The 23,828-nt window shown below is 43.5% G+C and overlaps 1 protein-coding gene across 2 annotated transcripts; it reads left to right on the forward strand.

Moving 5' to 3' along the window:
- Positions 1–900: 900 nt before the first annotated feature.
- On the forward strand, positions 901–21,958 carry CLNS1A (chloride nucleotide-sensitive channel 1A). 2 transcript variants are annotated; one of them, XM_065407082.1, is made up of 7 exons: positions 901–1,032; positions 3,074–3,210; positions 6,824–6,934; positions 8,495–8,605; positions 16,330–16,503; positions 17,982–18,066; positions 21,339–21,428. In XM_065407082.1, exons 1-6 carry the CDS (start codon positions 914–916, stop codon positions 18,047–18,049), a joined length of 720 nt encoding a protein of 239 aa, XP_065263154.1. In that variant the 5' UTR covers positions 901–913; the 3' UTR covers positions 18,050–18,066; positions 21,339–21,428. The 2 variants fall into 2 exon arrangements, with proteins under 2 accessions (XP_065263154.1, XP_065263155.1); XM_065407083.1 differs by lacking the exon at positions 17,982–18,066 and having other exon boundaries at positions 21,339–21,958.
- The last annotated feature ends 1,870 nt before the right edge of the window (positions 21,959–23,828 follow it).

A 23,828-nucleotide genomic window follows, 5' to 3' on the forward strand; every position in this document is an offset into this window, starting at 1 on the left:
TTTACTTACAAGTTTGAAATATGAGAGACTTGTTTAGAAAGATGGGGAGAACCTGGGTTGATGTCTGGTCCCTCTCAGTCCCAAGAGCGAACAACCCCTTAAAACAAAGAGCACACACAAAAGCCTTCCCCCCCCCCAAGATTTGAAAGTATCTTGTCCCTGTATTGGTCCTTTTGGTCAGGTGTCAGCCAGGTTACCCGAGCTTCTTAACCCTTTACAGGTAAAAGGATTTTGGAGTCTCTGGCCAGGAGGGATTTTAGTACTGTACACAGGAGAGCTGTTACCCTTCCCTTTATAGTTATGACAGGGGGTTAGGTTGTCTTACCTATATCACTCATGTGTGGATTTTTCACACCCCTAAGCAATGTAGTTAAACCACCTTATTTTCGTGTGTAGACTTGGCCTCCCTCCTGCAGGGTTTATGTGTCTTCACACTCCTGCCATAGTTCCTGTGTGCTCAGTACTGGCAGCTGCTGTGGAGATGTGGCCCTGCACCATAACCCTCCACTGCTGGTGGGGCCTGGGCCTTCATGCATTCCTGGCCGTTCCCCTACTGTCAGCACTGGAGTGAGCGAGGAGTGACCCAGGTCCTGGTGTGACCTCACACCCATCGTACCATGTGCAAGTCTGGACCAAGCCACCCCAACAGGGGAGTGCCCAAGATCTCCTGGCAGGAGACCCTACAATAACACAGCAGGTCACGTGACACATATGGGGCGGGGGCATTGGAACAGAGCGTAAAGGGGAGGGGCTTCGCCGTGGCCGCTGTGCCGGCCTCAGGGGGCGAGCACTCCGCCTCCTCACCATAGAGCGGTGCCTAGAGCGGCTCGTTCCTCGCCATATCGATGGCTAGAGTGGCGCTTCCGCTTCCGGCGGCCAGGCTCGGAGCGGCGGGCGGAGGGAGACGGTTGCCATGAGTTTCCTGAAGCGGTTCCCGCCGCCGGCCGAGGGGATCCGGCAGCAGCAGCCCGACACTGAGGCGGTGCTGGGAGGTCGCGGGCTGGGCACCGGGACGCTGTACATCGCTGAGAGGTGCGGCCCGGGCGGCCGCTGGGGGAGGGGCAAGTGAGGAGCAGCGTCCGGCTGGCGGGGGAGGAGCGATAGGCCCTGGCGGGGGGATCCGGGTAGCGGGGGAGGAGGCCCTGGCGGGGAGACCTGTCAGGCGGGAGGGGGTGGGGGGGGAGCAGGAGCTGGCGAGGAGACCTGGGAGGGGAGTGGGGGGCAGGCCCTGGCGAGGAGACCTGGCTGGCGGGAGGGTTGGCGGGAACAGGCCCTTGTGCAGTGGGGCTGCTCCGTTCTCACACTTCTACAGTCGGAGCTCAGGGCTCTCGCCTGCCTGGGTGTTTATCTGAGCAGTAGTCTGCAGTAGTTTGTTTGGCATGGAGGCTGTGGTGGGAATCCCACTGATGCCCAGTGCTGCTCTGGGGATGCTCCCTGTGTGCCTGAAGCCCACTGCTGGCTGAGAGCCTTTTGCCTGCAGCCTAGGCACAGTGTGGAGCAGCTCTTCCAGCCTGGCTGTCTGCACCCGGTCCCCCCATCTCTTGGCTCCATCTCTAGGCTATCACAGGATGTTATCTCTCCATCAGGCCAGGCTGGTCTTCCTGGGCTCTTGTCCAGAGAGAGATGGTCCTCTGCATTTCTCTGCACTGCTCTTCCTCATTTTACTACTGACTATGCCCAGCGCTGTAGAACTGCCCTGGGGAGCTTAGAGACAGCTAGTTTACTTAAGAAGGGTATCTGTACTGAAATCCAAGTTATAAACCAGGTAATAGTACTGCCGTCACTCTGTCCTGAGCAATGTAGCTAGGCCAAGCTAAGTTTTAAGTGTAGACTAGGCCAAAGACGTGTGCTGTCAACATGTATAATGCTGAGTTGCGCCCTTTACTATGCTTTCAATAGACTTTTGTCTGAGGCTTATACAAATATTTCTCCCTGCTTCCTCATATAGTGTGTTGGGAGGCTTCTACAAGAGCCATTTACGAGCAATGAATAGAATGAGCCAGTATGCACTCTAATTACATTATTGGAGTTCCACAGTGTGGGAGAACCAGGCGCTGCTGAATACAATGAGGCTTTGGATCCAAGTACAGACTCAGTGCATTTACAGCTGTCAACACTTAAAACTGAGGAAAGAAACAGCTTGCTGATCATAATTAGGAAAGTGATTCCTCACCTCATCAAATCCTGTTTCTTCCTGGTGTCCCATAGAAACTCATTTAGACTCACTGATGTAAGCTGTATTAATGTTGCATTTGTTATCACCACAACTTCAGGAAGATCTTATTTTGTGATGATCTCTTTGTTTTGAAAGATCACAAAGGACTTTACAAACTGAGGTATAAACTATACCGGGGTCGGCAACCTTTCAGAAGTGGTGTGCCGAGTCTTCATTTATTCACTCTAATTTAAGGTTTTGCGTGCCAGTAATACATTTTAACGTTTTTAGAAGGTCGCTTTCTATAAGTCTATAATATATAACTAAACTATTGTATGTAAAGTAAATAAGGTTTTTAAAATGTTTAAGAAGCTTCATTTAAAATTAAATTAAAATGCAGAGCCCCCCTGACCGGTGGCCAGGACCCGGGCAGTGTGAGTGCCACTGAAAATGAGCTCACATGCCGCCTTCGGCACGCGTGCCATAGGTTGCCTATCCCTGAACTATCCTCATGGATCAGTGCAGATACCTCTGGGGTTCAAAATATCAACAGCACGTATCAATTCTAAGAGTTAAGGACAGAAAATGAATTATGCAGTTTTCAAATTGAAACTGCAGCAGGAATTTATCAGAATGTATTAATCCGAGATGAAACTTGTCCAGAGCACTTGGATTCACACTCCATCTCTTGTAAAAAGTGTTATAGTATCTTTGACCATAAGTTGTCTCATTTTAAACACAAGGACCTGTTAGCATAGTTCTTGGGCCTTAGTTCAGTACTAAGTGGGATGAGTGCTGCCTACAGAATCTCTTCCATAGATTTTACTGTTTTTGATTTGTTGAACTTCATCTGTAAGGTTGAGTCACGTGACTCAGAACTTTTTTGGAGTTGTTTAATTTGACTTTTTTTTTTTCCAGTCGCCTTTCATGGTTAGATAAGTCTGGACTGGGTTTCTCCTTGGACTATCCCACCATAAGTTTACATGCTGTCTCCAGGGACCTAAATGCCTATCCATGGGAACATTTGTATGTCATGGTGAATGCCAAATTTGAAGGTATGGTATGTCTGTATTGTTATGTACTTTTCTTCCTTTCTCTTGTAGCTCAGTAAACAACTGAAATGAAAATTGTCTCCCTGTAGGGGTAATTTGTCACTTGAACTGTCCATTATGAACAGTGAGGAAATTGGGATTTAAAATTCAGGCTTCGTCTCTTTTTACATTTTTATTTCAAACACTCTACCTCGTTACTTTCCTTTTCTTAAAGGCTGTGCCTTTCCTGGAAGCCTGACTGTGCACTGATATTCTAGTCACTTTTACTATTCACATTTTCTATCCTGCCTCTTGTTAAAATGTACAGCAGGAGAGTATTCCTATTAAACTTCAATTTTTAGTTGTTTCTGCTCTCTTGGTCCTATTTAAACAGAATAAAAATCTGCTTATCTGCTCCTTTGATACTTGTGTTCATGTCCCTTTCCTCCACTGCTTCCCCTTACTCTACTCCCTCCCTTCCTCTGTGTATTGAATGGGTATTTGCATGCCTGCGATTTGAAATTACACTGGAAGCCTTCATTCAGAATTCTTGCACGTGCGTAAGAGCAGTTCATGTTATGAGGCTTATTACTGAATCTTTAAAGCTGTCCCACAGAGTTTTTTTTAAACAAACTTGGGCTTATGCCCTTTCTTGTTTCTTCATGATCTAGAAAGGAGACCTGAAAGGTTTTTTTTTTTTTTTTTTTTTAAGTTTGCTTTTTTTTTTTTTTTTTTTAAACCCTTTTAGAAATACCCTGTTTGAGAAGTCTGCCCTTCTGGGGGTGCTTTTGGGGATTTTGGAGTTCTTATATGATGATCTTCTGCTGAAAGGGCAGGGTGTTGGATTTTTTAACAAAAACATGTTTTCTCCACAATACTTGTCCTTTGCAGTTAAATAAGTGCTAACAAAGACAAACTAAAAGTAAGTTTTAAATAGGCTGACTAAAAATCTCTCCTTTCCCCACTCTCCAGTCACTTGCTTCAGCTTTCGGCCTATTAAAGATTCCGATGTCATGACTTTACTTGTAATAATAAATACTCTATTTAACAGTCTTCCTGGTTAGACAAGATATGGATTTCTACTTACAAAAAATGTTTTTGGGTGGAGTCTTCTGTGCTACTTTTATGCATCTTAAAGAAGCAACAGTGTGTGCACAGTTAATATTTTTTGCAAATTTCCTTTTAAAGTTGGTTTTTTTTTTTTTTTTTTTTTTTTAAGTGCTTCCTTAAGAAAGAAGCCCACTAACATAATAGTAGGTCCACGTAGCAAATTAGGAGGGAAAGGAATGGTTTGGTAGCTAAATTCAGTGTCCCAGCTTTGAAAATGTCTGTTTAAGGTATATTTTAAGGATCCTATTGCTTGTTAATACAAAAAGACAGTCATTCCATTGAACCTTCTTCAGATAGTGTGTGAGGGAGAAATGGACAATGTATATTTTTTTTTATTCCAGTTCTGTAATGTATCTTTTTCTAATGTTGCGTGAATCTAGGTTAGAGAAAAAATGGTATATAAACTTCTTGAATTAAAAAAAAAAAATGAATAAATAAAGGTAAGCTCTTAGTTTTGGCATTACCACATAGGAACGTAGAGCCGCTTCTACCTGGAGAGATTCCCCTGTGTTGTAACATCAATCTGACTAATTTTCTATGCAAACTCAGGCTACAGTAAATCTTCTGTAGCCTGTGGAAACCTGAACAATTAGTTTTCAAGTCCATTCCTGGTTTGTAACACAGTATTGCTGCTTTCTGCTGGATGGAATTCAGGGCATTAAAGTAAAACCAAACTGCTTCAATTCTTGCAGGAATTTCCATGTTTTGTGTAGCATGGCTGGGTAGGATCCATAGTATTTTCTCTGGAAGCTTTTGTCACACTTCAAGTGAGTTGTGTGTGCCTGTGAGCATCTGTGTGTTGTTTTATGAAGGGGTGAGCTTGAGATTGACATAACTGAGAACAGGCAGCTGGGCACCACAATTGCAAGATGTGCCTGCTGATGTCAGCCTGCAAAGTGTTGGGAAGTCTCCTTGAATGCTTTATTTTTGGAGGCAGCCAGTGGACACTCTGCTGACTTGTTTTGAGTCTTGACGTTACTACATTGCAGAGTTTCTGGGCTCTGGTGGTACAAGATGCTCTTCATGGAAATGGATGCCTTGCCGGACTTGTTCCGCGTTCCTTTAGAAAATCTGTAGTTCCTGGGACGTGGACTTAGTTTGTACCCCTATGCTAAACCTTCCAGATACAAGGCTCCATGTCACAGCCATCTTACTTATTTTATTTATTTCAGTAGATGTAAAAATGCAGCAGGCCTCTAATACATGGGTTTTCAAACTTATTGCACTGAGACCCCCTTCTGAAACAGAAATTATTACACAACAGCAGGAGGGGGACCAAAACCTGAGCCAAAGCCCTACTGCCCCAGGCGGGGGGGCCAAACCGAAACCCAAGGGCTTCATCCCCGGCGGGGGGTCTGAACCCTGAGCTCCGCCGCCCACAACTGAAGCCCTCGGGCTTCGGTCCTGGGAAGTGGGGCTCGGGCTTCGTCCCACGGCCCCAGCAAGTCTAACACCAGCCCTGCGACCCCATAAAAACAGGGTTTTGACCCACTTTGGGGTCCCGACCCACAGTTTGAGAACCGCTGCTCTAACTTGAATCTCTAGAGTTTTTCAGCACTGCTTCTTAGTTATCCAGAGACTTCACTCATAGAAGTCATGAGGCACCCACCCATACCTGCTCCTTGAAGGCTGAGCATGCTTCCTACCCACCATTTCCACCACCTGTGCCTGCCTAGCAAAAGGAGCAGAGAGATCAGAAACTGAACATGGGTTAACTCTATCGTTACTGGGCCAATCCAAAAAGCTGATTGATTTCATGGGGACTGTATCACAGCACTATAAAATAAACATGGCATATCAAGTAATTACTTACACTGTCATTCTTATAATTTGAAATGATCATGCATATAGAGACACAACCATGTTTTGAACACAGTTGTTTTTAGGAAGAGTCTAGGTCAGTTTCCTTGACCAGAATGGACTGTGGTTTCTCTTATAACCCTTGATGCTACAGTACAGGGGGGGGGGAAATCCTAATCCACGTTGGTCAGGGAAGCTGCTAGACTGGTAAAAACAAGCATCCCCATGTAGATGAGTGCCTTTTTCTATTATCGTTTTAAAGCCATGCTATAGGCTGCATTTAGAAGAGAAACCCTTGCCCCATTGTGCTCAAAGTGGGGACACTATGCTAGAACCTTGCTTGCAAAAAATATGTAAGTATGGTTACAGCTCAGACAGTTATGATCCCAGCATAGACATGGACGTAGTCATTTATTTGGGCCTGCCTATACTACAGATAAAACTAAGGCAAAGGGGCTCAATTACAGCTCTATTCCAGGGTATTATGGTGGTTAACATCCTATAAATTCCTAAGAGGCAGTGCAGACAAAGGCCTTAGCTATGTTTTGCCTGTGTTTGTTATGTGACTTTAGTTCTATTACGGGACACTGGTACTTTCACTGCATTTTGGAACTAGGTCCCTGACTCCGTTATATATGTAATATGTATGTGCATTAAAAGAACAAGTGGGCCAGAATTTGGGGAAATGCAAACATTTAGATTTCTTTTAAACACTTGAATTCCTTAGAGGAAGAGCCAAAAGAAACTCCCATGGCTGAAGGGGAAGAGGAGGAAGACAGTGATGATGATGATGAACCAATTGCAGAATTCAGATTTGTACCCAGCGACAAATCAGCCTGTAAGTAAAGAAATAAGATAATGGTATAGCTCTTTTTGTTAAGAGATTCAGAGCTCTTTACGAACACTGAGTTAAGCCTCCATACCCTTCTGAGGTAGGGACATGACGCATATGGGGAGTTGAGGTACGGAGAGGTCAAGTGACATGACTCCCACTACCCTTTGGTAACTACTGGACTTCTGCCTTCCTAGAAGTATCCTTAAGTAGATTGTGCTTAATTTATTGTCAGTCTTAGTATCTCAGTTAAGGCTGGGATGTGTTGGGCAGCCAGTTTTCAGTGAAAATTCTAGTACAGTTGCGGTTTGTATCTGAATAACATTTCTAAGAATACCCAGATTATATCTGCTGAATAATATTTCTGAGACTAACCAGACTGTATGTCTGCAACTCCTAATTCATCTGCAATGCCATTTTACTTGTGTAGCAAATGTGTTCATTAACTACTGTTAGTTTAATCTCTCTTATGGCAGTCTCTCCATACCTCTAATAACTTTCATTGCCCATTTCTGAACCTCTTCTAGTTCCCCTCTGTCTCTTCTGAGATATGATGACCAGATATGAACACAATATTGCGGATGAATGAGTGCCCTTGAGCTATGGAAAGTGATTTCAGTATTTTTCTGTCATTCCTTATATGTCCCAACACTGTTTTTCTTTTTTGACTACTGCAAATTGGGATGAAATTTTCTGTAGGGGTGAAACCTAGGCTTTTTGGGTATTTACAGTGAGTCTAAACCCAGCAATGCGTAAGTGCAGGGGGGGAAAAAAAGGTTTACAGTATGCCTATTCTCCTAGTTTTGTTATGCGTCTCTGGCATTCCTCGGTCGTCTTCAGTCTTGACTAAAGAGAATTTTGTGTTGTATGCAAATGTTGTTGTTCTCTGCCTGTCCTCTTTCAGATCATTCAAAAATATATTAACCTCCCTGTCCTAGCATGGGTTCCTGGGGCATCCCGCTGTTAACTTCTTACCATGCTGAAAACTGACCTTTTATTCCTACTCTGTTTTGTCTCAGGTGGTTTCTAATCCATGACAGAACTTTTATCTCTCATCCTGTGATGACTTAACTGACTTAGAGACTATTAAGGGAATTATCTAAAAAGCAGTAACTTAATTTGCTTGCAAGTTTGTAATCTTAATATAGTGTAACTTTTCATTTTAATTCAGTGGCTGCTTTAATGAAGGAGAATTCCTATTTTCTTCTCTCTGATCTCCTCTCCCACCCCAGAACCTCCTGGGTGTTGTCATGGTGTATTGGGCTGGAGGGGTTTTGTTACTCTGCCCTTTCACCACCCCTGGATGCTGCCATGTATGTGATGAAGACACCTCCCAGTATGAAGACTTGTATGTACTATCCATCCTTTGATTAAAACAAGTATCTTTGTCACATCCCTACTAATGTATATCTGCTCTAGGATTTATTTTGGGGAAGTTCTGTGGTCTGTGTTACACAGGAGGTCAGCCTACATGGTCACAATGGTCCCTTCTGGCCTTGGAGTCTGTCTCTAGAGCTGTTTTGTCCATTCACCAATGGGAGAATTCTGTGTGGTTTGTTTTTACAGTGGAAGCTATGTTTTCAGCAATGTGTGAATGCCAAGCCCTACACCCAGACCCTGAAGATGAAGATTCAGACAATGATTACGAAGGAGAGGAGTATGACGTGGAGGCCCATGGTTAGTGATATGCTACCATTTAAATACCTACCAACTTTTGTGTACCTGGAGCCTCTCTTAGAAAGCTATTCTCAGGTTAAGCATTGTATCTACTGTGCGTGTGTATTTTTAAAAGACGTTCCTTGGCTGTTACTGGTATCATCTACGTTTAAATAATGTTTTATATTGTAGTTTTGGGGCATAGAAGCTCGGAAATGAGCAGAAAATCACTAATCAGACTACAGAGTGTTAGTTGGAGTTCAGCAAAAATCCTACCACAGCCTTGTTTGTATTCTCCAAAGCGTCAAGACACTAACTGACAGCAGCCTTCCCCCTTCCCAGTCAACAAGCTAATGTGATTTCAGCACCTACCCTATGGCTTGGTCACTTTGTTTAACACAATGTAGTGGACTGTTAGTTTACACACCCTCTTAGAGTCCCTTGATAGCACCACACTAGCCTTCTCTACTTGACCTGTCTAGCGGCTCCCCTCTGATTCAGGCTCCTCCTGCTTCCAGAGGTATGACCTGCAACTTGCTTTGCTAGGGGATGGGATTTTACTTGGCAATAACTGCTAGGTGGTTCCAGCCATGTTGTGGAAGAGTCTGTGGTAAAAGGCCCTGATTGAGCAAAGCACTTGAGCAAATGCTTTATTTTAAGCATGTAAATTATGCCAATTGACGTCTGGTCCAGAAATAGTAATAAAGGGAACTTTCAGGGAGTGTGTGTGTGGTTGAAGCACAGAATTAGGAAAGGTAGGTTCTGTTCTCCACTGTGCCACAGTTTTCCTGGAGAGCTTGGACAGTTGACTTCTGTTTCCTCCTCTGTAAACTGGGAAGTATTATCCCTAACTATTTTGTAAAGTTTCTAGCAGTCTGAAGTTTATTATAAGCTTGGTTTAAGTGACTTTCCCTGGGTCACATAGGAACTTTGTGGCAAAGGCTGGGATAAAATCCAGTTCTCCAGGACAGGATTCAACGGCCTTAACCATGAGACCATCCCTTCTCTTCGTGAAATCCCCCTGCCTCATTCACTACACACCTTCCAACTTCTGCAACAAAGGAGGCGGGGCCCCTATAGACCACAGCCTCCTTCTTTCTTTTTTTTTTTTTTTTTTAAGACTATCAGGGTTGGAAGGGACCTCAGGAGGTCATCTAGTCCAACCCCCTGCTCAAAGCAGGACCAATCCCTAGACAGATTTTTGCCCCAGAGACAGATTTGTGCCTTCAGTACACAACTCTGATTCATTCCCTGAACACCGTCAATCCTGTGCATCTTGTGAGGGGAGATCATATGTGGTCATGTAATTAAATATTGTACTAGAATCCAAATGTGCAAGGGGCTGAATTACGGTTGCACAGGCCACCTGGTTCTGGGATTTCCTAAATGTTGAGTGTTCGACTTTGCAACCTTACTGTTCTCTTAACAGATTTTGTATGTAAAATATAATTAAATGGTAAAAGACTTTGTTAACGCAGGGTTACGGTTGCCCAGCTTGTCCCCTTCCCAAACGCTGAGTTCAGCAAAACTCAAACTTCTGAAAACAAGGACATACAGCATTAAAGTAAATGCCCACACAACTTAACTCTGCTACCCTGGAGCTGGCTGTAGTCCCTGGGAATTATATGCACTTACTGTGTTAGGTGTAATTGTATTGAATGGGGGAAGAGCAGTGACTGTGATATGAGGAGATCTGGGTCTGAGCCCTCCCATGTGTGGGGTCACAGGAAAGAGGTGAGTATGTACCTTGAGGTTCCAGTCTGCATTGTTTCAGTGCAGAACGGTGTAGGTTGTGTTAGCAATAGGGCACTGGGGTCTTTTTCCTGGGTATTGTTGTCAGTGAGGTGGGGTATGAGAACAGTCTGGATTTAATGAGGGGTAAGGGAAAGTGTAGGTGGAGATGGTATTCTGTGAGTGTGTGGGAAGGGGTTATAAAAGGGTATGAAGTAGTTATTAAATTTTACAGGTGTGGTATTCTGTCAGGGGAGTAGGCTCAGTGTTTGAGCGTAGGGCAAGCGCAGGTAACACTTGTCCATTATAGTGAGAAGGCAGAGTGTGTTCTGGGTGTATTGGGGCATCACTGAAAGAGGGCAGAGTTAAGGTAGCCTGGGCAATTACCTTAACTCTCTCTTTCCTGGTTTTCAGAAGTTTGAATTTTGCTGAACTCAATGTTCAGGAAGGACATGAGCTATCACTGGCAGCCTTAATTCTGTGCTAATTAATTTTTTGTCATCCTAGTTTTTTAAATAAAGAAATGTTTGTTGGTAAGCATTAGTGGTCATTTAGGCAATTGTAGTTCTCACCCAGGTTCGCAGTTTGTATGCAGCTGTGGCTAGGTAATAATCGAAAGACCTAGCTTTTATGCAGTGCATTTCATCAGTAGATCTCAAACAGCTTCACATCCTTATCCCTATTTTACAGTTGGGAAACTGAGGCACAACGAGATGAAGTGACTTGCCCAAGGTCACTTAGCAAGCCAGTGACAGAGCTAGGGATAGTCCCATCCAGTGGTCTTTCCATGTGATTCTGCAGTGCTCGTCCCCCTCCTGGATGTTTTGTTATAGTGGAGTGGAGATAGTGGTCATGCTTTGAAATGTTTGCAATGTCTGTGTAGTTGCTAACAGGGCCAGTGAGAGAAGTCTCATCCATGGTATGCGTCCCAAAACCTTGACCATTTCATTACATGGTTAGAGAGACAAGATGGGTGAGGTAATATCTTTTATTGGACCAATTTCTGTTGGTGAAAGAGACCAGCTTATGAGCTACGCAGAGCTCTTCTTGAGGTCTGGGAAAGGTACTCAGTGTCCCAGCTAAATGCAAGATGGAACAGGTTATTTAGCGTAAGTAGTTAACACGTTCTAAAGGACCTTTCAAGGTGAAGCGGCCCTGCAGTGATAGGACAAAGAAGGGGAGCTGCTGAGTTCATGTTGTAAAAAGCCATAAAACCAATGTTTTTGTTAAGGCCGTGATAGTTAGTGTCTAGCAGAGTTATGAATTTAAGCTCCCCAGTTCATCTTTTGAAGGTGTAGTACAGGCAGTGGCGACCTGTGGAGGGAAGGGGGGGCAAAGGGTCACATGACCCTCCCCAACACGGGGGGCGGGGTGCCAAGGCCGGCAGCTGAGGAGATGAAGGGAAGAGGCGGAGCTAGAGCCTCTCCTCTTCCAGCCATGCTGCCTGGTGCATGGCCAGAGGCTGCCTGGGATGTGCATTAGTGGCTCCACATGGTAGGGGGACTGGAGCAGAGCGCCCCCCCCCCCTTGCCAGGTAATGGGGGATGGGGAGAGCCCGGGGGCGGGATAGAGGTGAGTCATGTGAGGGGGTCACATGGGTGGTGGGGAGGTCACATGCCTCCTTTGTGTCCCTCTCACTAGTCACCTCTGGCAGGTTTCCTTTGCGGACAAGGACTGAAAGGTTGGATATGGAGTAATCTTTTTGTGAAATGTGTTCGCCAAGGGGAGATAGTGTTTTTGTTTTTTACCATGTGTTTTATGTGGTTGTCACAGTAACTTTAAGCATGTGAGAGAAGACTGGCATGTCTCTCCTTCTCCACTCCCTGCCCCACCATTCCCCACGATGTGTAGCGCATAGCGCCTGCCCCCTTCACCCCCCCCCCCACATACTTCCAATTCCCGTCCCCTTCTCATGAAGCCATTAGTTTGCACTGTAAGAAGTTGCTCCTTGCTTTCTTCTTCCCTATGCTGTAGCTTACTGGAGGGCTCATGCTACCTGGGTTATGTAGATTTTAAGGTCAGAAGGGACCAATATGATCGCCGCAGAATCTCACCCACCCACTCCTGCAACAAACCCCTAACCTATGTTTGAGCCATTGAAGTCCTCAAATCGTGGTTTAAAGACTTCAAGATGCATAAAATCCTCCAGCAAGTGACCTGTGCCCCACACTGCAGAGGAAGGCGAAAAACCCCCAGGGCCTCTGCCAAGCTGCCCTGGAGGAAAATTCCTTCCTGACCCTAAATATGGCGATCAGCTAAACCCTGAGCATGTGGGCAAGACTCACCAGCCAGACATCCAGCTGCATGCTGAGCTGGGCCGTCACTCCCACTAACCTACCTCCAGTTGGGACTCCTGCCTCTGCTTCAGCCAGACTTCGCCAGCCATATCTCGAGTCCACCCAGTCCACACCACCTCCAAACCATTCCCCTCCCCTACATGCATCACTTCTGTGTGGGATGGGATGGCTGGCCACAGTGTATCTTCACTATTCATTTTCTGGATTCTAATTTAACGTTATCTTCATTCCCCCCACACCAAACGCCAGTTCACATGGAGACATCCTAAGAGGAACAGGGTGTCCCAGATTCCAGAATACGTAGTAGGCAAGGAAAGTCTCAAACCCCTGCAGGGGGTAGGGGTAGGGTAGATCCCAGCACACACACCTGCATGGAAGAGGAGAACTCTGCTGATATAAGCTCCCCCTTGAACTCCCAATTTCTGCTACCCTACATAGTAGAATCATGGAAATGTAGGGTTGGAAGGGACCTAGAGAAATCATCAAGTCCAACCCCCGTGCTGAGGCAGGACCAAGTAAATTTACACCATTCTTGACCAGTGTTTGTCCAACCTGTTCTTAAAAACCTCTACTGATGGGGGATTCCACAACCTCCCTTGGAAGCCTATTCCAGAGTTTAACTACCCTTATAGTTAGAAAGTTTTTCCTAATGTCTAACCTAAATCTCTCTCGCTGCAGATTAAGCCCATTACTTGTTCTATCTTCAGTGGACACGGAGAACAATTGATCACCATCCCGTTTATAACAGCCTTTAATATATTTGAAAACTGTTATGAAGTCGCCCCTCAGTCGTCTTTTCTCAAGACTAAACATGCCTAGTTTTTTTAACCTTTCCTCACAGGTCAGGTTTTCTAAACCTTTTATCATTTTTGTTGCTCTCCTCTGGACTCTCTCCACTTTGTCCACGTTTCCTAAAGCATGGCGCCCAGAATTGGACACTGTACTCCAGCTGGGGCCTCACCAGTGTTGAGTAGAGCAAGACAGTTACCTCCCGTTTCTTACATATGACACTCCTGTTAATACACCACAGAATGATAATTAGCCTTTTTGCAACTGCATCACATTGATAACTCATATTCAATTTGTGATCCACTGTAACCACCAGATCCTTTTCAGTGGTACTACCCTCTAGCCAGTTATTCCTCATTTTGTAGTTGTGCATTTGATTTTTTCCTTCCTAAGTGAAGTACTTTTCACTTATCTTTTATTGAATTTCATCTTGTTGAATTCAGACCAAGTCTCCAGTTTTTTCAAGGTTGTTCTGAATTTTAATCCTGTCCTCCAAACTGCTTGCAACCCCTCCCAGCTTGGAGTCATCCAGATTTTATAGGCATACCCTCCACTCTGTTATCCAAGTCTCTAATAAAAATATTGAATAGTACCAGACCGAAGACTGACCCCTGCACTACCACACTAGATACACCTTCCCAGTTTGACAGTGAACCATTGATAATTACTCTCTGAGTATGGTCTTTTAACCAGCTTTATACCTACCTTATAGTAATTTCATCTAGACCATTTTTCCCTAGTGTGCTTAAGCTTTACTAAAATCAAGATATATCATGTCTACTGCTTTCCCCCATCTGCTAGGCCAGTAAACCCTGTCAAAGAAGGAAATTGGATTAGTTTGGCATGATTTGTCCAACCTGTCCCATCTGCTCTCCTCCCACTCCAGTTAATACCTAGATAGATTTATGGAGGATAGGTCCATCAATGGCTATTAGCCAGGATGGGCAGGGATGGTGTCCCTAGCCTCTGTTTGCCAGAGGCTGGAATGCGAGACACGGAATGGATCACTTGATGATTACCAGTTCTGTTCATTCCCTCTGGGGCACTGGCATTAGCCACTGTTGGCAGACAGGATACTGGGCTAGATGGACCTTTGGTCTGACCCAGTATGACCGTTCTTATGTTCTGACCCTTTCCATCTGAGATGAGTCCCCCAAGCTTTCTTCCCTCCTCTACCACCCATTCCCATTTACCTTCTGCCCTTGCTGCAGACCCAAACGTCATTTCCCATATCGCCAACTACTTTTGCACCCCTAATCACAACTCCCCTCCCAGTGAGCATTTGCATGTATAATTTATTTTCTTTTCAAATATGGTTTCAGCATCTTCTGAATATTCTGGTGTACTCAGATTACATTTTTCCAAAATAATAATTTAAGAAAAACTTAGTGAACATTTGGGAAAAATCTTCATTCTCAGATTTCTGCCCAAGTAGCAGGCTCAGGGCAGTGTTAATAGCCCCCATGAGATGTTCTCAGCTGAATACCCCATGGAGTTGAATACAGCTTGAAACAATAGCTCTGAGACTTGTGAACTGCTCCATTCATGTCTGTGGATGTTTTTTTCCCCACTCCCTAGTGCTGGAGAGTTTTTGATACATCGGGCATACGCATTCCCAGCTCTTCACGCCAGTCTCAGCAGTGTCTTCTTAGTGTCTGTCCTGAGCATGCCCATTCTAAGCTCCACCCAGAGAGGCAGGACTTCCTCAGATCCCAGCTCACATGGGGCAGGGTGTGTGGGGGTTAGACCTTCATAGATGTGCTGAGATGCCCCAAATACTGGCACAAAACAGGGGAGAAAGGAGTGGAGCACACACAACTCTGGGATGCAGGGAGGCCCAGATCCCAGCTCACATTGAGGGGGTAGGCAGCAGGAGCTCAGGACCCCTCCCAGTAAGGCAAGCCCCCTGCAGAACCTAGCTCCCATGCGGGGAGCTGAAAGAGGGGGGTCAGACCCTTCTCACCTCTAATCCTTCAACTTCACCACCCCCTAAAATGCTGATACCTTGCCATCAAGCATTTGCATATCGAATTTTTTTTTTGCAAAAATACATTTTCCCCAAAATTAAAAAGAAACCCTGACAGACAGATTTTAGCAATATGCCGTCCAGCCTTTTCTAGTTTCTGCCCAATGCTCAATAATTTCATTAGCATCTCATTTAGCATGAGATAGTTTTGATGTGCTACAGTACAGTCGCAAAATCTTTGTCAAATAAAGTTTTTATTTGATTTTCCCCAATGGGCTGGTAGTTGCCAGGGTAACCCTTGATTGTCTGAGATCCTGGTGTAAGGATCTGCACCCTTGTTTGATCTCTTATCTGTAAGCACAAATCAGTTGCCAGAATCTGTCAACTTAAAAAAAAAAAAAAGGGCTGTTATTTTGGGAGGGACCTGTATCTAGGGAACCCCTTGGTGAAATGGCCACAGATTTGGTCTACTAACGGAAACCTGTGCTCTCATGAGGCATGGGCAAATTTCAAGGCAATCTGAGTAATTGTATTGAATTTAGAGCACTTAAAATATTTGGGCTTTAAACAGAAATCTGGTCTGAACCTTAGCAGGGCTGTCACCTGCTATAATGCCTTGCAGGAGCGATTAGGAGAAATTCATTGCTTGAAGCACTTAGAGATCTGCAAATGAAATTGCAAAATGCTGTTCATTAGAGAGTTCTTTTAAACGCATTTCAGATAGTGTATGGATTTCTTTCTAAATTGTCTATTCTTGTCAAAAGATCCTGCTGTGTAGTCAGTGCTAGTGAATTCTTTTCAGTTGGACTCTTACTATTGGTTTAAAAATAGCCTACCTGGTTAATAAATAAGTACGTTACCTGACCCCGTCTGGAAATATCTTTTTAAAGTGGTTTAGTATCTTGTAGGCACTTGCTGTGTTTATAACGTCATATCTGCTAAATGCAAATTTGTCTTTGCAGAACAAGGACAAGGCGATATCCCTTCCTTCTACACATATGAAGAAGGGTTGTCACACTTAACTGCAGAGGGTCAAGCCACTTTGGAGAGATTAGAGGGCATGTTAGCTCAGTCTGTCAGCAGCCAGTACAACATGGCTGGAGTGCGAACAGAAGATTCAGTGAGAGAGTTTGAAGGTGAGACATGCCCTTTTCCCCCAAAGTACGTATAGTAAGGTTTCTTAACCCTTGCTGCATGCAGCTTTATGTGGCAGTAGCAATGGTGAAATTGGCTTGTGAGCAATAATATCATAAACTTCTGCGTGTGTTGGGAAAAAGAAGCCGGTTTTATGGTATAAATGGTGAGTAATAACATGATTTGAAAAATTACGTTGGTGTGTAAGTATTTCCATTATCATTTAAAATACCTATTTTGTAGTTCGATCGCTGTTACACGCTTTGTGAATGCAACCTTAGCAATCTGGAGACAAATATTAGGAAACATGGGGAAAAAGCAGTGGGCTATTAAAATGTTTCCCATTTAATCTTTAAAGGGTAGTACCTCTTGCTTTTCCCTGGGTCAGAAATGTGCAGTGTGTGTGTCTGAATATAGGCTTGCACCAGTTCAGGTAAAATTTTTAGAGTTTCTAAATACTTATTGAACCTATGTAACTAAGATTGCCTTTTAAACCAGTCTGTGAAAGTTTGTCTTTAGCCCATCCTTTCTCTAGCCGAGCAAAGCAGTATGGTAACTAGGTATATGTGATGTGTTGCAGTAATTGACAGCTGAGTGACTTTTCTTTAGCTTTAACTCTGCATTTTCTTCACTTTTTCATAGGTTAATTTAGTGTGTGTTCCACAAGTTTGTGGATTAAATTACATTTGTATAAAAATGTTTTTATATGATCTCATTTGTTCTTGTGAAATCTCTCTTCATCTCAAAGTTCAGTCTGGATTTTGAACCCAAAGTTCTGGATGTTGGAAATAAAATGGACCGTGTATGGCACAGCTTGGACCTACTCTTAGCAAGCTTAGTAGCCTTCCTGGATCTTGTTGGCCGTTGCTCTGTTCTTGAAGAGTGGGTTGGTTAGTTCAGTGATAGATCCTTGGCTGCTGATCTTCTGAATTTTTCTGAGATTTCTTGACACACTGCAGCTAAAGTGACTAATCCTGACTTTGCTCAACATGATGGCTTTACATGGGAGACTAACGAGTGTGGTCAGAAGTTCTTAGAACAGGCTCTAGATTCATTTTATTTGAGACTAACCTACCTCATATACACCTGCAATGTTATGCTTTCTAATCATGTCTTCATCTCAATTGCAGGGGTCTAATGTTCAAATCTGTGAACCAAATAAGGGTTCTTGCTTTTTAGAAAAAAACTTTCTTAGGAGAGTAATAGAAACTGCAGCTTAACAACCTTGCATCTCTTTTTATAACGTGCAATTTAGTGACTTAGTATTGTCTGACTGACATTTTAAAAAGGGGTATTGCTAAGAGTACGTGAAATAGGTCTGGGGAGTTGCTGTGTTTTCAACTTGCCTAGAATACTGTCAACACAATATTAGTATCTCCTGCATCACTAATCTCTCGCCAGCAGAGGGCACTGACTTTATGTCACAGTGTGTTCAGCTTGTGAGTGCTGCAGTATTTCATTGCCTTGGCTTTGTTTTCAGATGGGATGGAGGTGGACACAGCACCAGTGGTTGCAGGGCAGTTTGAAGATGCAGAAGTTGATCACTGAGGAGGATGTATGCTGCTGTAAGCTTAAAACTTTAGGTTTTTTTCTACCTTCAGTGTGAGGCTCTTCAGTCCTGCCGTATGCTTTTGTAGTTCGATGAATTGAGAATTGTCCATAAGTCCCTATGTTAAATTACTTTGGAAACCATTGAGAGTTCTGTGAATAAACACGGGATTGTATCTTCTAGTAAAAGAAGAAATATAGCAAATTTAAAAAAATAAATGAAGCGTTTATCAAAACTATGGAAAGGAGTTAAACGGTAAAATGAACAGCCAGATCAGGTTAAATTACCTTCTTATTCAGGCACTGACCTTACACACTTCAAGGAAAGGTAGATTAGGCTGTTGGTAGATCTAGATCCTTGGGTCACGTGAGTTGTCTGATCTCATGAAGTCTCTTGGAAGCTACACAAATTCTGGGTCCATTGCTGGGAAGTTATTGTCCCTGGTATCTGTTGTTTCCCCCCCTTAGCATGCAAGATTTGCCAGACTGTTCAAGGGGGCAGAACTCTGTGGCAAGTCCATCTCTTATTTTACTGTAGGTGGAACAGGAATTCTTTCTTAGTGGGGGTGTCATTGAAAGCTTTCAGCTTTGGAGCAGGTCTAGAAATAAGTCTGTTATGTCCCCTCTTCTGTAATGTCACCCTTCCTGTCTGTTCAGGGTTAGTGGGATAACAACGTGTGCCAGTGTTTCCCAGCTGGGGGTGGGGTGGGCAACAGTTTAATCTGGGAGCAGATGAGAGGAATTGACTTCTGACATACAGACTCTCACGGAGCTGTACAAGCCCAATGCAAGGTTGCCTGCCTTCCAGCTTCTGCAGCAGCCATTGAGGTAGCCAGCCATAGGAGCAGCTTACAGGTGCTGGCAGCAGTGCATAGGCTTTAGCATCTCGGCCTGCTCAGCCCAGAAGTAAGAGCCTCAAGAAGCCACCATTAGACAACGTCACTCCAAGCAACGTGTCACCCTGTGGGGAGTGGGGGGAAAAGGAGGGGAACAACAAAGTAATAGAAAGTTAGTGCAAAAAGTGGCTGAAAAAGGACACGTGAAAATGAATCAAAAATAGTTAGCAAGTGTAGGAAGCAGGCAGGCAGCTGTCCCAAGAGGGGTTTCACAAGGAGGAGGCTGGGAATCACTATGGGGTGCTGGTGTGGGGACAGTCAGTACATATGTGGCTTTCCCACCCTCTTCTCCCCGCCACTACTTATTCTTCCTGTGTGCTGCTCCTTGTACATCTGAATCAACACTTCCTGCTATCTGGGGGCTTTTGAATGTCCCCCTGGTCACATACTGATCCTGGGAGGTTTGGCCCTGAAGTAAGTTTTCATTCTCCTCCTCCTTTGCTGTAGGGACTCGGGCTCTGCCTCCCTTACTCTTTGCCACTCAGAGGTATGTAACCGGGCCCTGCCACCATCCTGAAGCACTGAGTGGTTCAAAGAGGAGCTATTACGGGTACAATCAAGATTCTAGTTACTCTTCCATCTATGTCCAGATTCCTCGCTCTGTATCAGGGATACCCAGGGCATCTACACCTTGAAGAGGTCCGCTCTTGTTACCATAGAGATGGTATTCTTAGAGCTGTGTTTTCCCTCCAAGGGCTATCAGTCCATGGATTAAGAATCTAAAGGCAGGTTTCCTTTGTGGAAATATCACTGCAACCATGCTACTTTCTGTAGTAACATTACCACCAAATGGTCACATTGTAAACTGAACTGGGTCAGGCTGGGTTAGCAGTAGAATTGGAGGCATCTAAGGATGCCTAGGAAGTGGTATTGTAGGGCTTATGGGTTGGTGTGTGTTGGGGTTTTTTGGGGGGAGGGGGGTGGTAAAGTTCTGTTTAGATGTCCAAAAATCGGGCGGGGGGACGGTGTCAGGGCTTTCCCTTTGTATACCCCCGTAGTGCTATTTGAAACAGTATTACGTGAAAGTGCCCTAGGGAGCTTTTAGTTTACGTGGACTAATTAATGTGCAATACAGTGCTTTAGAAATCACACATACACACACCCATAGTCTGCATTACTGCTCTGTGAAGACTAGCCCTTCGGTATAAGCCAGGGAGTAGGGACTATATAAACAAACTGCACTGGGAAGGGGGTGAAGTCAACACAGATTGGGTAACCTTCTGGTCTTTGTTGGATAAACACTGATTTAATTTTTTTGTATCCAGGTGTTTTATTGATGTTTATCAGTTAAAACCTAAAATGAGACGCCTTGTGTATTGGTAATTCTTTTGCTGGCAAAGCACATTGTTACAATATCTTCAGTTGACAGTACTCTTCCTGAGTCTATGCTGTACATGCCCCAGTATGTTGTTACAGAACATTGTGTTGCCAGAGTTAATTGGTTATGCTATTCTTTGCTTCCTGTCCTAAACTCTGTTGCTGTGCAGTTAACCAGCAGCTCCAGATCAGTGGTGGATAAAGTGATCTGTGTATGTAGTGCTAAGTATTACGTCACTTCATAAAGCAGTTGAGAGCTTTGGGTATGAAAAGCCCTGTAATGAATGGGCCACCCGGTTGGTTTGCTGATGTAATTTTAACCAAGTTCAAAACACAAGAAATTATAAAGTAACTCCCAAGTAATCACAGAATCCATGGGAAGAACAAACAGCTCTTTGTCTCTGCTAATCACCGTGCTAACAAGTTTATGGCATGTGGGTTACTGTAATAAAGAGGAAGTTTATTGAGGTTTTCATAGTACGCTATAGAGCAAATCATTTTAGATTTAATTCTTTTTAGTTTCATTAACATTGCAAGCAGACTGAGCAAACAATCTGCAGGAACATCACGTCCCAGTGATCCTTTAGAAAGCAATGAACCACCATGCCTCTGAAGTGACACTAATGTCGCATGTCCCTGTTCATTACACAAATGAGATGTGACAGTTGCCTGACGAAGCTCTTGGAGACTCGTTGATGATAAAAGTGTGAAATTGGTACTTAGTCTTGTCAAGAGCAGTTTTTTATTTATGCCACTTACAAAAGTTCACATTTTGTTCAATTTTGTATATATTAAACTGGCAGTTGTTCCCTTCCCATACACACATTCGGTGATGTTGATTTTTAAAGCAGTAGTAAGCATATAGGGCCTGATTTTTCAGACCAGCTGACCACTCAGAACTCCCACTGAAGTCTGTGTGAGCTGCAGGTGCCCAACCCTTCTGAAAATCAGGCCGGGATGTGTTGAGAGTGAATAGTTATCCCCTGCTGATGCTAGCAGCTGTTCAGAGACTTCTTTGTAAAGATTAATAACTTAATTAACGCCAATTATCTAAACCCATGTCTTGTATCTTTCAGATTCCTCTTGTGGCACTTCCAGAATAAGCTGTAAAACTGAAGGCATTGCAGTGACTATTGGGAATTAACCTCTTTAATAACTTCTCTATTAATGACCTAAGCATGGACATCTACGTCTGTAAATGCTTTTATAGATGTGCTTAAAACAGAGTTTGACATTTCTGTGACCACCGTGGGGTTTTTATTTAAAAGATAAAAACAATAACACCTCTTATCTAATGCTTGAATGGGGCTAATCATGGCTTGTTTCTAGGAAGCCTTTGTAGGAATTCTAGGAATTAAGAAACAAAATTGTAATTAGAACAGAATTCTAGGTTGTCCTAGAATTTGTCCATATTTTTATATCTGTTTATCCACTGAATCAGCCATGTCTGATAGAAACAGGAGTTTAGTAAAGAAAAATAAGGTCAGCTGAGGATGCAAAGCAAAACTAACTAAATGTTTAGCCCTCCAAGTAACTAGCTTTATCTGTTCAGGTCTTTTGTCTGTCATTTTTTTACTGACAGAGTTTGGGTAGGGGAGAGGCTAGAGTGAAGTCCCACAGATGAGACTTGTTTTTGTGTCTTTGTAATAAACATTAACAAAATTGTTTAATAAACTTAGACTTTTGTATCTCACAATCCAGGCTTGTGTTGCAGCCTTCAATCATTTTCTTTGGAAGATTCATTTAGTTGCTCAGGGCTTTTCTTGGGCAGTTCTCATTTGTGTTTTTTGGGAGGGATGGGGATGGGAGGGGTATTAATTAAGTGCATCCCTTAAAGGGGATGTTTTCCTTGAACCCATTTTAAGTCTTGTCTACATATGGGATTTTTGCACTATTGTAACAACACTGATGCAAACACCCAGTATAGATGCACTGTACTGAGGGTAGAGCTACCTTCACTGTGACTTATCCTGGGTTTAGGAGATTCTGGTTGCCAAGAACAATGAACAGATCTGCTGAAGCTGCCTTTCATCCCACTCTATCATGCACTCTGATTTGTTAGACAGTTTTCTGCCAGATAAACTCTCCTCTCCATATTCTACTCCTGGGAGAATTCTGCGCCACTGCACATGCACAGAATTCATGTTCCCCGCAGAAAAACAGCTTCTGATGGGAAGCGAAGGGAAGCTGCAAGAACAGTCATGCACCCCTCCCCGGCAGCGCAGGCAGGTCAGTTCAGGTCCCTGGAGCAACTGGTTGAGACCCATCTGTTTTTCTGAAGTCAACCTGAGAACCTGCTTCAATCACAACCATTCCCCTCTTAAATTTCTGGTTAGAATTTATGCCACTTATAATTATTTCACATACAGTATTCAGGAGAATTTTTCTTTAAACTGGTTCTTCCCTCTCTGGATGACTTGCTTACTGTGGAATACCAGAAGATACCAGGTGGCATAATCACTGCTACAGTGTACATAACATTAGTTATAGCTGCTCTTTTACTGAAATAAGAATGCTCTACAAATTAATGGTCTTCTAACAATATTATAAACAATGTGCCATGTACTACAAGAAGCTTTGAAGATTATTTTAAAATTATTGATGCATCTTTTACAGCCTGGTCAGATAAAAATGATGGCACAGTTGGAAAACTGTAAAGACCATTTATTGGTAAAGAACGTAAGCAAGTATCTGGAAATTGGGAACACCCATAAATCAGATTGTATATGCATCATAGGCTGTTAAGGAAATTGGCTAATATGCTTTTGAAACTGAGAATTATTTGATAAGTCACGGAGAATTGGAAAGGCACAGAAGACTGGAGAAAAGGAGATAGGGCACCAGACTTCAAAAAAGGGAAGAAAGATTCTGGCAAGTAATTTAGTCTTCTGTTCCTATGATGTAACCATCCCCTATTTGTCTTTGTTCACCTCCAATCGTGTTTTCGCAATGAAATTTACCAGTTGCTGACAACAGGTGCAGCTGAACCAGTGCTGAACACTGTTTAACCGCAAGTGTAGTCACTTTTCTATTCTATTTTCCACTGGGACTGTGACATGAATGTTAAATCTGTCCATGATCAGCTTTTTTTAATACAATCCTGGGGAGCAACGGGGGATATTTTAGATTTATTTTTAAGTCGTCTATTAAACTTTTTCTGTAAATTAATTTTCACAGCACTCCACCTGGTATGCAAGTTTGTTATACATGTTTTAGAGATGGAGAAATTGAGGCACCAGGAGGTTGGGTGAATTGCCTTAGATCAGTGAGTCAGTGACACAGTTGCAGATAGAAATTAGGAGTCCTGATACTGTGGCTGCCACCTACTGGCCAACAGGAAAAAGGCAATGGCCATGATCATAAAGACAATGGAGCTGCACCCATTGATGCTGAGAATTTAGTCTCTAAATGTTATCACATTGTACAGTAGTTGAAAACTATTACCTTTTTAGCTACAGAACAGGGACAGCAGCAGTGTAATTGAATAGCTATCTAATGATAATGGCAGAGAAGAGAGTTTGTTAGAATAAGAAACACAGCTCGTATTCATTTCTAACTAAACCTTT

The sequence above is a fragment of the Emys orbicularis genome, chromosome 1 (assembly GCF_028017835.1).
Source record: "Emys orbicularis isolate rEmyOrb1 chromosome 1, rEmyOrb1.hap1, whole genome shotgun sequence".
NCBI classification, from domain to species: domain Eukaryota; kingdom Metazoa; phylum Chordata; order Testudines; family Emydidae; genus Emys; species Emys orbicularis.